Raw genomic sequence first — 16,086 nt, forward strand, 5'->3', positions numbered from 1 at the left:
AGGAAATAGAGAAGTTAAATAACTTGATAAATGAATTAGACTTAACAAACATATTAAGTCATTATTATTGTGCACCTCAGAGCACAAGGTTATACATTCTTCCCTAGTGCTCATGGAACATTCTCCAGGATAGATCATATGCTGAGGCACAAAAAAGGTCTTTATAAATTTAAATATATTGAAATTATTCAAAGTGCTTTCTCTAATCACAGTGGAATGAAGCTGGATCTCAGTAATCACCAAATAATGAGAATATCCACAAATATATGGAGATTAAATAACACACTCCTAAACAACCAGTGAATCAAAGAAAAAATTGCTAGAGAAATCAGTAGCTATCTGGAAATGAATGAAAATGAGAATACAGCGTATCAGAATTTATGGGATTCAGCAAACGCTGTGCTGAGAGGGAAATTTATTGCCCTAAATGTCTATATTAAAAAACAAGAAAGAGCAAAAATTGAGGACTTAACAGGAAACCTGGAGGAACTCGAGAAAGAACAGTAAACTAATCCCAAAGCAAATAGGAGAAGAGAAATACCAAAGATTAAGGCAGAGCTAAACGAATGGGAGAACAAAAGAACAATAGAAAGAATCAATAAAACCAAAAGTTGGTTCTTTGAGAAAGTCAATAAAATTGATGGGTCACTAGTAAGACTGACAAAAAAAAGAGAGATGATGCAAATTAACAAAATCAGAAATGAGAAGGGGTGCATTACGACAGACCCTGAAAAAATAAAAGAAATCATAAGAGGATACTATGAACACCTATATACCAACAAACTAGACAACTTAGATGAAATGGACAAATTCCTGGAGACACACAAACAAGCTACACTGACTCAGGAAGAAATAGACGATCTCAACAAACCAATCACAAGAGATTCAATCAGTTATTAAATATCTTCCTACAAAGAAAAGCCCAGAGCCAGATGGCTTCACAGGGGAATTTTATCATACATTCCAGAAAGAAATAACACCAATCCTGTGCAAACTTTTCCAAAAATTTGAGAAAAAAGGAACTCTACCTAACTCATTTTATGGAGCTAATATCATTTTAATACCTAAACCGGGTAAATATGCTTTAAGAAAGGAAAACTACAGGCCTATCTCCTTAATGGACATAGATGCAAAAATTCTCGATAAAATATTAGCAAATCATATCCAACAGCACATTAAAATAATTATACACCATGACCAAGTGGGATTTATACCAGGAATGCAAGAATGGTTCAACACAAGGAAATCAATTAATGAAATATAGCACATTAACAAATCAGAAGGGAAAAATCACATGATCATCTTGATTGAAGCTGAAAAAGCATTTTACAAAATTCAGCATCCTTTTCTGATAAAAACACTCCAAAAGATAAGAATCAAAGGCAACTACCTCAATGTGATAAAGGGAATATATGAAAAACTGATAGCCAGCATCGTATTCAATGGAAAGAGAATGAAAACCTCCCGCCTAAAATCAGGTATAAGACAAGGATGCCCACTGTCCCCACTATTATTCAACATTGTATTAGAAGTTCTAGCTAGAGCAATCAGGCAGGACAAAGAAATAAAAAGCATCCAAGTTGGAAAAGAAGAAGTAAAACTCTCATTATTTGCAGATGATATGATACTGTACTTGGAAGATCCTGAGAAATCTACAACAGAGTTACTTGAGCTAATAAACAAATTCAGCAAGGTGGCGGGATATAAAATTAATATGCAGAAATCAGTAACATTTCTATTCACAAGCAATGGCCTGGCTGAGGAGTCAGTTAAGGAAAAATTCCATTCAAAATAGCAACAAAAAGAATCAAATACTTAAGAATGAACTTAACTAGGGGCATAAAGGGCTTGTACACAGAAAACTACATAACATTGCCAAAAGATATCAAAGGAGCTCTAAATAGGTGGCAGGGCATTTCCTGGCTCATGGATAGGAAGGCTAAATATAGTTAAGATGTCAATTCTCCCCAAGTTGATCTACAGATTCAACACAGTACCAATCAAAATTCCAACAACCTACTTTGAAGAGTTGGAAAAGCTAACTACCAAATTAACCTGGAAGGGAAAGAGACCCTGAATAGCTAAAAGCATCCTAATCCTAAAAAGAAGAACAAAGTGGGAGGATTAGCACTCCCTGACTTTAAAACCTATTATAAAACCACGGTGGTCAAGACAGCATGGTACTGGCACAAAGACAGAAGTATTGACCAATGGAATCGAATCAAGAGTGCAGAGATAGACCACCAAATGTATGGTCAACTGATTTTTTACATGGCCCCCAAATCCTCTGAACTGGGACAAAATAGTCTTTTCAATAATTGGGCATGGAAGAACTGGATATCAATAGCCAAGAGAATGAAAGAAGACCCCTGTCTTACACCCTACACAAAATTAGCTCAAAGTGGATCAAATACCTAAGTATAAGAACTAACACCATAAAGCATCTAAAAGAAAATGTAGGGAAACATTTTTGTTTTAGTCTGCCAAAGCTGACAATATGCAACACACCAGAGATGGTTTGGCTTTTAATAAAAGGGGATTTATTTAGTTAAAAATGTATAGTTCTTCAGAGGAAAGGCAGCTAACTTTCAACTGAGGCTCTTTGTTACACAGGAAGGCACAGGGCCATCTCTGCTGGCCTTCTGTCCAGGCCTCTAGTTTCCAACAACTTTCCATGGGGTGATTCCTTTCTGTATCTCCGAAGACCTGGGCTGAGCTTCGAGTGCTAACATGAGGTATGCTGAGCTGCTTGGGCTGTTCTACACTGAGCTCTCTCATTTAAACTTCCACCCAATTAAGTCAAACATCATTCATTGCAGCAAGCACGCCTCCTAGCTGACTGCAGATGTAATCAGCAACAGATGAGGCTCACATGCCATTGGCTTATGTCCACGGCAACAAAACTAGGCACCTTCACCTGGCCAAGTTGACACCTGAACCTAACTACCACAATCTTCAAGACCTAATAATAGGAGGTAGCTTCCTAAACTTTATACCCAAAGTACAAGCAACAAAAGAAAAAACAGAAAAATGGGAACTCCTCAAAATCAAATGCTTCTGCACCTCAAAAGACTTCGTCAAAAAGGTGAAGAGGCAGCCAACTCAATGGAAGAAAATATTTGGAAATCACATATCAGGCAAAGGTTTGATTTCCTGTATATACAAAGAAATCATACAACTCAACAACAGAAGAACAAACAATCCAATTATAAAATGGGCTAAAGATAGGCATTATTCTGAAGAGCAAATGCATATGGCTCCAAAGCACATGAAGAGATGCTCATTTTCACTGTCTATAAGAGAAATGCAGATCAAGAACTACAATGAGGTACCACCTCACACCTATAAGAATGGCTGCTGTTAAGCAAACAGGGAACTATGAATGTTGGAGAGGATGTGGAGAAACTGGGACACTTATGCACTGCTGGTGGGAATGTGTAACGGTGCAGCCACTATGGAAGATTGTTTGTGGGTTCCTTAGGAAACAAAATATCAAGTTACTGTATGACCCAGTAATAGCACTACTTGGTATATACCCAGAAGAACTGAAAGCAATGACACAAACATTTGCACACTGATGTTCACAGCACCATTATTCACAATTGTCAAAAGATGGAGACAAACCAAATGCCCATCAACAGACGAGTGGATCAACAAAATGTGGTATATGCATATGATGGAATATTGTGCAGCCATAAGACAAAATGACGTCCTGAAGCACATGACAGGATGGATGAGCCTTGAGGACATAATGCTGAGTGAAATTAGCAAAACACAAAAAGACAGATACTACATGATGCCACTTTCATGACCAGCATAAAGGTATAATCAGAAGCTTGTAATACAGAATACAGGGAACTTAGAGATACATAGAAGCTAGAGATGGGTCAACCGTTAGCTAATGAGGTTGAACTCCAATATAAGGGAATAGATAGGAGTGAAGGTGATTTTCTAGTGGGTCTAGAAGTAATATTACCATGTTGAAGATGAACAAGATTGAAAGGGGTTGTATAGGCCTACATGTGCCACTAACTCACACTAGAAATATGAATGAGTTCTTGTAAGAATTACTTTGAAGATATGATTCTTGTACAAAGAGTGTTTAAGTCCATGGTACAGGGGGGAAACTGGCTATTGCATGCTATGAGCTATGTTCAAAAGGAAACCATCAGCACCACCACAGCAACAGCAGAGGTAAATAATAGAGTGAGGGACAAGATTTAAGAGGAGGTTTAGAGCTCCTATTTGGTGAGGGTGTGTTTATTGGTTTTCTGTCTCTTGGGAACAATGAAATTATCTAAAATTGAGACTGTTGATGGACTGTGGACTTTGGGCCCTCTACATGATGCCCGATGAATGCAGGTGGCTGAAGGATGCACCGATAGAGAAGCAGAATGGCAAACGATGGTGTATACTTATGAACAAAGGTTGTGCTGCTACAAAAAGGAACAATGTCATGAGGCATGCCGCGATGTGAATGAACATGTAAGACGTTTGGTGAGACAAAATAAGCCAAGAGACAAAAAAAGAACGATGGTACGGCCACCTTCAGAAAGTGCTTATAAGAAAACAGGGGCCTAGATTGTAAGCTTTTAGAGCAGACACATTAAGTCTGGGTGGTGATTATTGTTTCTGGGTTTTGAGAGGCTTTTATATATATATAACCTGATATTTAGAGATAAGAATGAAGCCGAACAGGTTGGGGTTAAAGTAATTCAGAACATGGGGTAAGGAAGACAGTGTCTATATTTTAGAACCTCACATACTCTTTGAGACCAAAGGAAGAAAGGTTTATTTGATGTGGAACTGAAATTTTCTGTAATGCATGATCTACTTCAACCTATCTATATAGTTCATTTGAACAACTGATACGACAGAGAGCACAGAATGAGAAAGAGGTTCTTTAATCCTGTGTAGATTATTGTAATGCCTGGAAACGTCCTAGAGTATATTAAGCAGATAATCAAAAAATATTGGCAAAGTCCCCTGAGGGAAGAGAGAAACTATGGAACTATTAAACCTTACCATCAGGGAATCCCTTGATACTCTGTCAAACTTTAGGGACACCCAAAGCAATAGGCCATGCCCTCAATCATGAGGCTTACCCCTGTGAAGCTTTTGTAGGTAGTGGAGAAGCTTAGACTACCTATGCCTAAGAGTTACTTCTGGAGGACCTCTGTTGTTGCTCAGATGTGGCCTCAGTCTCTCTAAGCCCAACTCTGCAAGAGAAATCATTACCCTCCCCCCTACATGAGACATGACAGCCAGGGGTGAAAGTCTCCCTGGTGAACGTGGGAGAGGACTCCCAGGGATGAATCCAGACCTGGGACCATGGATGAACAATTCCATCCTGACTAAAAGGGGGAAAAGAAGTGTAATTAGTAAAGTTTCAGTATGCAAATGTTCTAAGAAATGATCATGATGATGAATATACAACTGTATGATGATATTGTGAATTACTGATTATATATGTAGAATGGAATGATCATATGATAAGAATGTTTGTGTTTGTATGCTGGTATGTTTAATAAATAAAATAAATTTAAAAATAATGCTAAGATATCAGTGGCAGAGAGAGTTCAAATAGTGTCGAGAGACTACTCTGGAGGTTGCTGTTATGCAAGTTTCAGGTAGACCTTGCTACCTATCATAACCTGCCAACCCCTAACCAGGACCATTCCAGCCAATCGTAAAGAACACTTAGGGCAGTATATAAGATTCCACAAGGGTTCCAGGCACTGAAGTAACTTGCCAGAAACCTACAAGCTCCAGATGGGTCCTTGGTCCAGATAAGTCCTGAAACCTAGCCCAGCCTCTCCAGAAGATCAGATAGTTCCATCTCCCTACCCCATATTAGTGACAGACCCTTCCAATATCAAAAATTCAGAATTGCCATAGCCCAACAACCCCAATGAGAGTATGGAAAGTTCAAAGGTGATGGTGGAATTACACATAGAAGATAGGACTTAACAAATGAATATGAATGCTGAATCATTAAATTGATATCTCTTTTAGTCTCCAGTATTTTAGAGCAGCTAGCAGTAAAAACCCCAAATTATGAAATTGTAACCCATGTCAAAGTCTGAAATATGTTCTACAACTAATTGTGGTGCTGTGCTTTGAAATTTATAGCTTTTTTGTGTATATGTTATTGTTCACAAAAGAAAAGAAGGAAAAAAAGTTGATTGTGATGATAAAAATGTATTTAAGCCCTCTAGCCTCCTGTATTCTGGAGCCGATAGAAGGAAAAAATCTGCGAGGATCGTATGGTAGCCCATAACAACTCCAAAAAAGCACTATTTAAAGAGTGCTTTGAAAATTATTGCTTTTTTATTACTTTGCTCTGTATATAGGTTATACTATACAATAAATAAAGTTAAAAAAGAAAGTTGAATTTTCCCCTAAATCGTAGAACCAAAAGAAAATGAGCTGAAGAAAGATAATAAAAGAGACTCTAAGCAAATTTTCTTTTTAATCCATTCATATAAATTTAGGTAATAGATATATAGGATATTGCTTGTAAGGTTGGGAAGGACTGAGATTGCTTACCCAACAAATGACTTAGAAACCTGAACTTTATTGAGTGCCTCCTCTGTGCCAGGCTTTCTACAGATTTTATCTCACTTCATCCTCATGGTAATACCTCACCGTAACACAGAGTTAGACCTCTGAGCTTGGTGTTCTCCTTTTTTAATAGATGATGAAACTGAGGGTCAGAGAGGTTAAAAACCTGCCCAGCCACAGACATGCCACGTGGAGCCTAAATGCAGTCTTGACCCAGTATTCTCCCTTATCCAGTATACCTCCCCTTGGTTACTGGTGTTCACTTGTTCCGTTCTGTAGTGCTGCTAAATTACGAGTGGATTGTGTAGGTGACCGTGGATTGTTCTGTTTCAGGACTACTCCAGCAGTGCTTTTCTGGCAATGGATTAACCAGTCCTTCAATGCTGTGGTCAATTACACCAATCGAAGTGGAGACGCTCCTCTCACTGTAAAGTAAGACTGTAAGATTTAACCATCTTTTGCAGGTCTACGTTTTCAATCTGGTTAACAGGCGATATTCTGTTTTAAAAAAACAAAAAATAACCAATTACTTATATTGCTTAGACTATTATGCAGCATATTTTTAAGCCAAGTGTTTTCTTTTCCTCTCTTTCTATCAGGATAACTGCCCCTTTCTTCCAGCCTGGCTTCTCAGTCCTCCCTCATGCCTTTGGAGTGGCATGGGCAGGATGAGGAAGCCTCTTCCACACCCTCCAGCGCGTCTCCCCTTTAAGCAGGCAGCTTAAACCTGGCATGTGGTGTAGTACGAGCCACACCTCCGTCTACCCCACACGCACACATGGCCACCAGCATCAGAAGTAGCTCAGTCAGTGCCCTGTGGTCACTGCAGAAACCAAAGGGAGACAGTGAGAATGTGCATTTATACCTGATTTGTTTTTGTCCTTAATTTTTTTATTAAAGAGGTTATAGATTTTTACAGAAAAATCATGCCGAAAATACAGAGTTCCCATATTCGCCACCCACCCTGTCAGCCATTATTAACACCTTGTATTAGCAGGGTAACTTGTAACAGTGGGCGAAAGAATTATATTGTAATCATCCTATTTATCTGTTAGTTTTCATTAGGGTTCACTGTGTTGCTTTATTTTTTTAAAATTTTTACTCTAGTAACATGTATACAACTTAAAACTTCCCCCTTTTAGCCACATTCAAGCATGTCATTCACTAATGTTAATTGCATTTACAATGTTGTGCTGCCATCACCACCATCCAGTACTAAAACCTTTCCATCACCCCCAAACAGAAATTCTGCACCAATTAAACATTAACTCTCCACCTACCTTCAGCCTACCCTGTTACCTGTATTCTAGATTCCGGCTTTATGACTTTGATTATTTAATTATTTCATATCAGTGAGATCATACAGTATTTTCCCATATCAGATTCATTTTTTAAATGGATCATTTATGAAGCCAAAAAAGAAAGCAAGTGGTTTAAAGTTTTGCTACCAGTCAAAAGGGGGTCAACAGTGGGTACAAGGGTAGTTCAGTGGTAGAATTTTCACTTGCCATGTGGGAGACCTGGGTTCAATTCCTGGTCAATGCACTGCCCAAAAAACAAACAAACAAGTGAAACAGACAAATAAAAAACAAACAAAAATTCAACAAAATGGTGGTGCAATAATAGGATACTTACATGGAAAAAATAATGAAATGTGACCCCTCCATATATCATACAAAAAATAAGAAGAAGACAGGCTGAAGAGATCCCTTAGCCAAAAATGTTAGCATTAAATCATAGAGCACTTAAAAGTGTTTTATTTTTTCTTGTTTATCACTTAAAATTGCTTTGATGGTCCAAGTTCTTCTGTCATCCCATAAGAAACAAAGCGCATTGAAATCTTCCATCCACGTCATGCAGTCCTCAGACTTAACTTTTCTTTTGAAAGTAAAAGAGAATTGCCTTTGCTCATTGTAATTCGAAGATGAGACTTTTAATATTTTTATGCAGTAAGACATAATTTCAGGAACAACAGTATTGTACCTTTACTTTCAGTATGTATATTAATATTCTGAGAAGTAATTTCTTTGACGTAAGCAAATATACTATAAACATTTAACCCATTTATGCGTTTTCCTACATTTATAACTTCCTACGTACTCACAGCTGCCCTCCATTGCCTACCCTGAGCACGCACATTCAGTGTCTGCCTGTTTGGGGTTTGTTGTCAGGTTATATGTGAAGAATCACATTTTCTACAGGGCCACAAGCTTATGGACTCTCCATTCTTAACCATGCTCTTTTTACCTCTCTGCCCTTTGAGTTTTCTGGCATACACCTGATATTTAGGTAATACTTTTATTCTTTTCAGTGAATTGGGAACAGCCTATGTTTCTGCAACAACTGGTGCTGTAGCAACAGCCCTAGGACTTAATGCAATAACCAAGGTATGCTGATTTTTATCTCCATGGGAAAGCATCTTATTTCATTCTCACCTGCTGGCTCCAAGTTCCTTTATTATTTCTCAAGATAGTTCAAGTCATAGGGTGTTCTTTTTATGGTCATTATCTTCACCTGCATATTTTTAAATTATATCTTCCAGTAAGCCTGGAAAGAGTCATTGACCACTTATGTCCACAAGACCTCCTCTGTATTGGCACTGTGCATTAAATGCTAATGGCTCACCCACCCTATGACCCATCAGTGGCCTTGGAGGGGGACAGTCCACCTCAGGCCACACCCCTCAAGAGATGGAGGAGCCAGTATCTGCACTCAGACCCTGGGACCCCAAAGTCCATGCTTCCTCAATCCACTGAGCTGTGAAAACATCTTAGAAGTCTGCATTGTCCCAGTGTGTCCAGGCTAGAAATGTAAAAATACCACTAGGAAACAACTTTTGAAAGTAATCCCGGTCTGTGTTTCAGCACACATAGGACTCTGACATTTTAACAGTTTTCATGAAGAGATAAATGTTTCCATTCAATAACCCAGGAAAAGTAAGATCACGTTTTCTAATTGTCTTTTCTGCAGCACGTCTCACCACTGATAGGACGTTTCGTCCCTTTTGCTGCCGTAGCTGCTGCTAATTGCATAAATATTCCATTAATGAGGCAAAGGTAAGATTTAATATGTGCTTTTAGGAAGCATCTGGGTTTGGCAATAGGGTAGTTTTCATAATTCGTTTTGTTGATTCTTTTTTTATTTCTTTAGTTTAATATGAGATCCAGGATTTGCTTCAAAATTATCTGGGATTGGGAGTGAGGAAAGGGATGGGTCCATAGATGAAACAGGATTAGCCATAAATTGCTAATTTTTGAAGTGGAGTGACAGATACATGGGGGTTTAACATACTCTTCCCTCTACTTCTGCTTAATAAAAAATTTATAAGATATGCCTTAAATCTTGCCTTTAGTTGTGCTAGGGACATAGCATAGACAAGGAAGGTCTGTGCAAAGAACATTTGTTCTCTTTAGGTTCATTTTCTTTCCCCCAAATTTTCTTTTTGGGTTTAAAATAATAATAATCTCTATTTTTGGAAGGATTGTTTTAGAACTGGCAAAAATTAAAGAAGAAAGAGTGGGAAAAAGTGTTCTGGAATGGATAACGAAAAACAGGGTAAAAATAGGAGTTATCATTATAACATTAGTAACTGTAGTTAATGAACATCTGATGGCATCACATACTAGTAACTCCTATTTCAATACGGTTTCCGCATAATGCTGCATATCATATCTATTTCTCATTTGAAAAGTTGCTCAGATTTGCACATGAGCATAGGAATCAACTCTATCTTTTGGTCGCCATATCCACCCTTTGAACCACAGTTGTTGAAAAAGGCACACCTTTTTTTTAAAGTACTAGTGTTGTTTTGCTTTTGTGTGTCTATCACGCAAGGATTAAACTTGCTCATGATTCAGTTGCTGTGTCATTGCCAAAAATGGCACTCGAGTGGGTATTTGGGTTAAGAAGGGACTTGATTCTTCCCAGCATAGTAATATCTCAAGTCGTTTCTTCAAGGCATTCATGAGCTTCTCTGCATGTGTTTCGTTCTGCAGGGAACTCAAAGTTGGCATCCCTGTCACGGATGAAAATGGAAACCGCTTGGGCGAATCGGCAAATGCTGCAAAACAGGCCATCACACAAGTTGTTGTCTCCAGGATTCTCATGGCTGCCCCTGGCATGGGTGAGTCAAACTTTGCCATCTATTCATTTATTCGGTAAACACATAAATACATGCTGGACAACTTTCTGTGCAAATCAGTGACTACACACACACATACCTGCACACACACACACAAATTCACCCCTCCTAGTGGAATTTACATTTCAGTTAAGAAGATAATAAATAAAATAAGTAAGTAAAATATTGTTGATCCTCATTATTTGCAGATTCCATATTTGTGAATTCACCTATTCACTAAAATATATTGGTTATGTTATAGTGGATACTCATGGCACTTTCTCAGTCATTTGCAGACACGAGCAATTTGAATTGCCCAATATGCCCTTTCCCAGCTGAGGTTGAACAAGGCTCTCATACTATAAATGAGCATGCTTTTCATGGCATATTTACTGCCACACTTTCTACATTTTTTGTACTTTTTATTGTTGATTTTGCTGTTTAAACTGCCCTCCAAGTGTAGCACTGAAGTGCCATCTAGTTCTCCTTCATGCAGAAGGCTGTGCTGTGCCTTATAGAGAAAATTTGTGATAGATAAACCTTGTCCAGGCATGAGTTACAGAGCTGTTGGCTGTGAAGTCAATGTTAATGAATCTACAGTATGTGTTAAATAAGTTGTCTTTAAACAGAAGTACACTTAAGACAAGGTATACATTGATCAGTTGAAAGCATATTGTGACCAAAGGCTTATAGGAAACTAACCTGTACTTCCTCTGGGAGCAGTGGCTCGATATTCACTAATTCAGTGTTTGCAGTGACTTCTTAGAACAGAAGTACTGCAGATGAAAACCAGCTGTACATAGCACATGACGGGGTGATAAGGGCTAAGGTTAAAAAAAAAAAAAGAGGAATAGGAATGTTGTGATGGAAGGAGATAGGATGGCCAGGGAAGAGGGCCTGATGGGGATGAGTAAGTGGGCCAGGTGAGCGTTAGGGAAGAAGACACTGGACAGAGGAAGTAAACGAGGTGGGAGCTTGCCTGGTGGTTTAGAAGCAGCATAAGGAGGCAGGTGCAGTAGGATGGGAGTCACTGAGGACCCAGCCAGGCAGGGTGTGAATGGCCCTGCAGCATTTGGAGCCGCTGGCTTTTTGTCCAAGAAGAAGGAAGTCATGAGGGTTTTGAGCAGGAGAGTGACATATTCCAATTTAGATATTGACTGCGTGACTCCAGCTGCCATGTGGAGAACAGACAGAGTGGGGAAGGGGAGCGGATGAGATGGCCGGAGCCTACTTAGGAAGCAATCCCAGTTCACCAGGCAGGACACACTGGTGGGTCAGGCCAGGGTGGCAGGTTGCGGTGGAGGGGTTGAGAATTTGCCGGGAGAGAATTTGCCTTTTATAAATCTCAAAAAGACATTTCCAAAAGTCCTTGGATAGGAATGATTTCTACTGAAAATTTCTGCATGTCCATTGGAAACAGTTGGAACCAGACCAGGCTGGGACAGTTAGCAGCCATTGTTAAATGCACACCAAGTGGCTACTTAGTTTGTCCATAGGGCTTGGGGTCAGCATGACCAAAATCAGCCAAATCTACCCTGGTTTCCTTCCTCCGAGAATCTCTGGTATACTCCTAGGACTGCATAGAGCTACCCTGAGACTAAGGGACTAGAGACTATGCTCAGACTTATTCAGAAGTCCGAATACCCAAGAGTTACACTGTGCTTCACAAAAAGAAAACCAAAAACAGAAATTGGTATGTTTCATTTCATCATTGACACCATACGAAAGTGGCAAGGGCCGATTAACATGAACCCCCCAATGAAGCATAATTAATTACTTTCAAGCTTTCCCACTAACATTTTTTTTTTTTTTTGCTGTTTTTAAATCCTTTTTTGTGACTGAATGCTCCTAGCAGACAAGTGGGAATACACACCAGAAGTTGAAGGCAAATGCATGTGGGAAACTTCGAGGGGCATCGTATGTGCATTCCTGCTCATTAGGAAAACCGCCATTATGTGGCTTCAGAGAGGAGCTCCTGGGTACTCTCTTGGGACCCCCGTGTGCTCCATGGGACTGAGTGGCTGCAAAGCCACAGCCTAGGAATGTAGGTAGAGTCCCCAGTATCCAGGAACAGCACTTTTGTCACTATGAGGAGGCCGTGGGTCTCACACAGCTGACCCTATGCTAATATTAAGGTTGCAATTCCAGCTTCTACCCCAGGTTTGCATTCGTCACCCCACCCCCACCCCATTTGGAAATGCTTTACTCCTCTTGAGAGTTCAGGCAGTCCAGTAAATTTGTTTCCAGTGACTCTGTCATTGTAAACACCATTTAGTCCTCACAAATATGATCATAATGCACTTTAAACATCGCACCAAATTTAATACATTTTTTCCCCATTTTATAGATAAGGAAGCTGAAGCTCAGAAAAGTTAGATAACTTTTCCAGGATCGCCTACCTAGAAAGTGGTCCAGTGCTGGGATTCTGCACACAAACTCCACATGCGATGGGTGCCCAGGAAGGTTGCATTTATTTTATTTAGCACAGGAAGGAAAAATTCCTGGTGTTTATACTGTTGCATGTTTAAAGTTAAATGTAAAATTCTCTTGCAGATGATGAAAATTTGGGGCTGGCAAAGGGCATTACATTAGTTTTCAAAAATCTGAAAAATAAGAATAAGAGACTATTTTTTCAAATACTTAGGTTTTTAAAATAATTATTGCAAATGGTTTTTATACTGCCAGTGTGAACATAGCCTAAAAGTGGCATAAGCTTTTCGTCAAAAAAATCTGAGCTGAAAATAGGCATCAAAATAAAGATTTAAGTGGATTTATCTTTACTTCTAGCCATCCCTCCATTTATCATGAACACTTTGGAAAAGAAAGCCTTCTTAAAGGTAAGCCCGAGTTCTGTTTGCCATCGATTCATTCCTTTCAATTCCTTTTTAAGTCTTCAAATTCTGCAGAATATTTCCTACCAAAATAGTGAGAAAAGAACTCAAAGACCAGTCTTTCTTGGGCACTTACCTAAATAAAACGATGTTTCTGAGAATGTTCTATTTCTCATCTCAGAAATTTGAAAAGCTCTCATAAATGAAGGCTGTTGCCCGCTTTTGTCGAGAAGCTATAACTCAGTTACACTCTTGTCTTAGTCATTATTGAGACACCTCGCTGATTAAAAGTGAAGAGATGGTGTGATTTTGGAAACGCGTTTACAAGTCACTATCCTTACCAGGAAGAATGAAAAAGTCATTTGGAGGAGTAGTGTCATAGAGCCCTGAATTAGTGCCCCAATGTATTTTTATTTCAGAATCATATCTCATAATTTGTTATGTCTTATTAATTAATCTATATTAATTAATTTTCAAGGTTTGAAAATATGACAGGACAAAATGGTAACCAAGAAATCTCATTGCACTATCTGCATTCTTTCAACATCGTTTTTGTAGGTTCCATTAATTTAATGTGATGTTATTTATAATATTATTTATTCTTATGAATAAATAATAGTGGGGCAGGGTGACTCATTTGGCTCGTGTGGTGTTTGGAAACTTACATCATTCAACCTCCTAGGAGAAGTGGGTCTGTTTTCCTGCTGGAAGAGGGAAGACAGCAGATCTCTTGGAACAAATTATTTTGGGTCCTAGAAGCAGAACTGTTTGAGGGGACACAGTGAAGCTGTGAAAAAAAGGGCCTCATCCACAGACCAAGCACTTCTAAGTAATTTCAGTTATTAGTAGAATTCTAAATGCCCTGCCTGGTAGGTGTGTTGATGGACTCATATGCTCCCCAAGGACACTGAATAGAAACACCAAAGCAAATGCTAAAAGAACCCTAGGGAAACACTGTCAGTGCAATTATATTCTTAGAAAAAAGAAGTTAAGAAAGTATGGTATGAAGCCACAGAGCACCTTACGAGGACGAGGCCAGGTTGTTAAACATTGACATACCAGCCCCCTGGGAGGGGATAGGGTCATTCTCTAAAGCATCTCCCTTATAGTCTTTCTTGGGAGCTTTGGGGATGTGGGAGAATTATAATCCCTGAACTGCAATTTTTGGAACTGCTGCCTCTGGCAATCTGACATGCCAATAGAGTGTCCTGGTGGCTTGGTAGTGACTGCACTGTCCCTTAGCTCCTGGGAGACTTCCCAGGGGAAATCCACAGATGCCTCTGCTTCCAGGAAACTGCATTCTTGGGAATCCTTGGATTCCTCATCCACATTCTTTATAGATTTCTGGTAGCCTTAATCATAGGTTTAAACAAAATGCAGATTTCAAAAGTATTAATCAGTTACTTGTACTTAAGTAGTAGACCAAAATCTAACTATGGCCTCATTTGACATTTTGCCCACTTCAATAAGCTCTTTTTTGAAGATTCATGAAAAGTTTTGCTGAAGTCTCTTTCTGGTGCTTAGTTTATGAAAGATCAACAACTGTTTAAAGTTTCTAAGGGATTGGTACTGGTGCAGTAACTGTATATCTTGAAATGACCAAATTATGTGAGCATCACCAAACTATGTGAGCATTCACCAAATCTGACATCTAATGATTTTCAAATTATCTGAAAATAATTGATCAGCCTCCCTCTGTCTCTCTCATGTCTCAATTTATAGGGAGTGATTTAGACTTTGAAGGAGGAACCTTACAAAATGGATTTAGAGTAGAGACCATTGTCATCATTCTCCATAACCTTGTTAATTAATAAATGACAAACCAAGTGGACCCATAACTCTGTAGACATCGAGCTGACACCTGTGCCATTCTCTGCTGACTCTTGACCCAGTTTAAGTCATTACGTTTATATTATTGCCACTAAAACCTGTTGGCCCAGGCAACCTTTAGACTTCCCTGATATTTGTCCAACTTCTAGACTATTTTAAATTCTTATGGCATTGGCACGAATAACTTTAGAAGCAACCAAAAATCAAAAAACGTATTTTATAAATCCACCCTCCCTTCCTGCTGAATTTAAGCAAAATCATATTGTTAAAGCGAGTTAATTGTTAAATTCTAAGTAGATTAAAAAGCTTGGAAACTGTCATCATCTCTGTTTGTCTGACATAAAAATGACAGCATCTGGAAGAGAGAAATAGTAAATGTGGGTCCCTCTGCCAACAATAGGAGTTTATGACTGTCGTAAATTTGCAGGAGATTGTGGAGACATTTGGGGGCCGGTTTCAGGAGAAACGTCCCCCCTATTTAAGCTCTCCCAGCCCTTTCTTTCTTAAATGCAATTCCCGATTAGCAGCTTGGCTGAAAACATGGGCTCAGAATCTTCGTCCACTTGCCACTGTAGGGGGGACATTATTTTCGGCATCTGGCTTCAGCATTTGGACATTGAACCCACTCTGCTCTCTAGCCTATGTCCTGATCATGGCTTGGAGTTTAGAAATTTTATGAGAAAGTCTGCATTCAATCAACATTAATGCTGAAAAGTTAGTTTACTGGGGTAAAACACGTGA

The 16,086-nt window shown here is 39.0% G+C and overlaps 1 protein-coding gene across 3 annotated transcripts in view; it reads left to right on the top strand.

The window, feature by feature from the left end:
• SFXN1 (sideroflexin 1) overlaps window positions 1-16,086 on the top strand; it is a 64,207-nt gene that overhangs the window by 33,119 nt on the left and 15,002 nt on the right. For all 3 annotated transcript variants that reach the window (XR_013166345.1, XM_077137688.1, XM_077137687.1), the window contains 5 exons: window positions 6,898-6,996; window positions 8,876-8,951; window positions 9,535-9,620; window positions 10,560-10,687; window positions 13,472-13,521. Coding sequence is in view for 2 of the 3 variants with exons in the window: in XM_077137688.1 (XP_076993803.1) it covers window positions 6,898-6,996; window positions 8,876-8,951; window positions 9,535-9,620; window positions 10,560-10,687; window positions 13,472-13,521 (439 nt within the window). In the remaining variant the exon portion in view is untranslated. The remainder of the gene's footprint in view (window positions 1-6,897; window positions 6,997-8,875; window positions 8,952-9,534; window positions 9,621-10,559; window positions 10,688-13,471; window positions 13,522-16,086) is intronic.

This window comes from Tamandua tetradactyla, chromosome 20 (genome assembly GCF_023851605.1).
Source record: "Tamandua tetradactyla isolate mTamTet1 chromosome 20, mTamTet1.pri, whole genome shotgun sequence".
Classification (NCBI taxonomy): domain Eukaryota; kingdom Metazoa; phylum Chordata; class Mammalia; order Pilosa; family Myrmecophagidae; genus Tamandua; species Tamandua tetradactyla.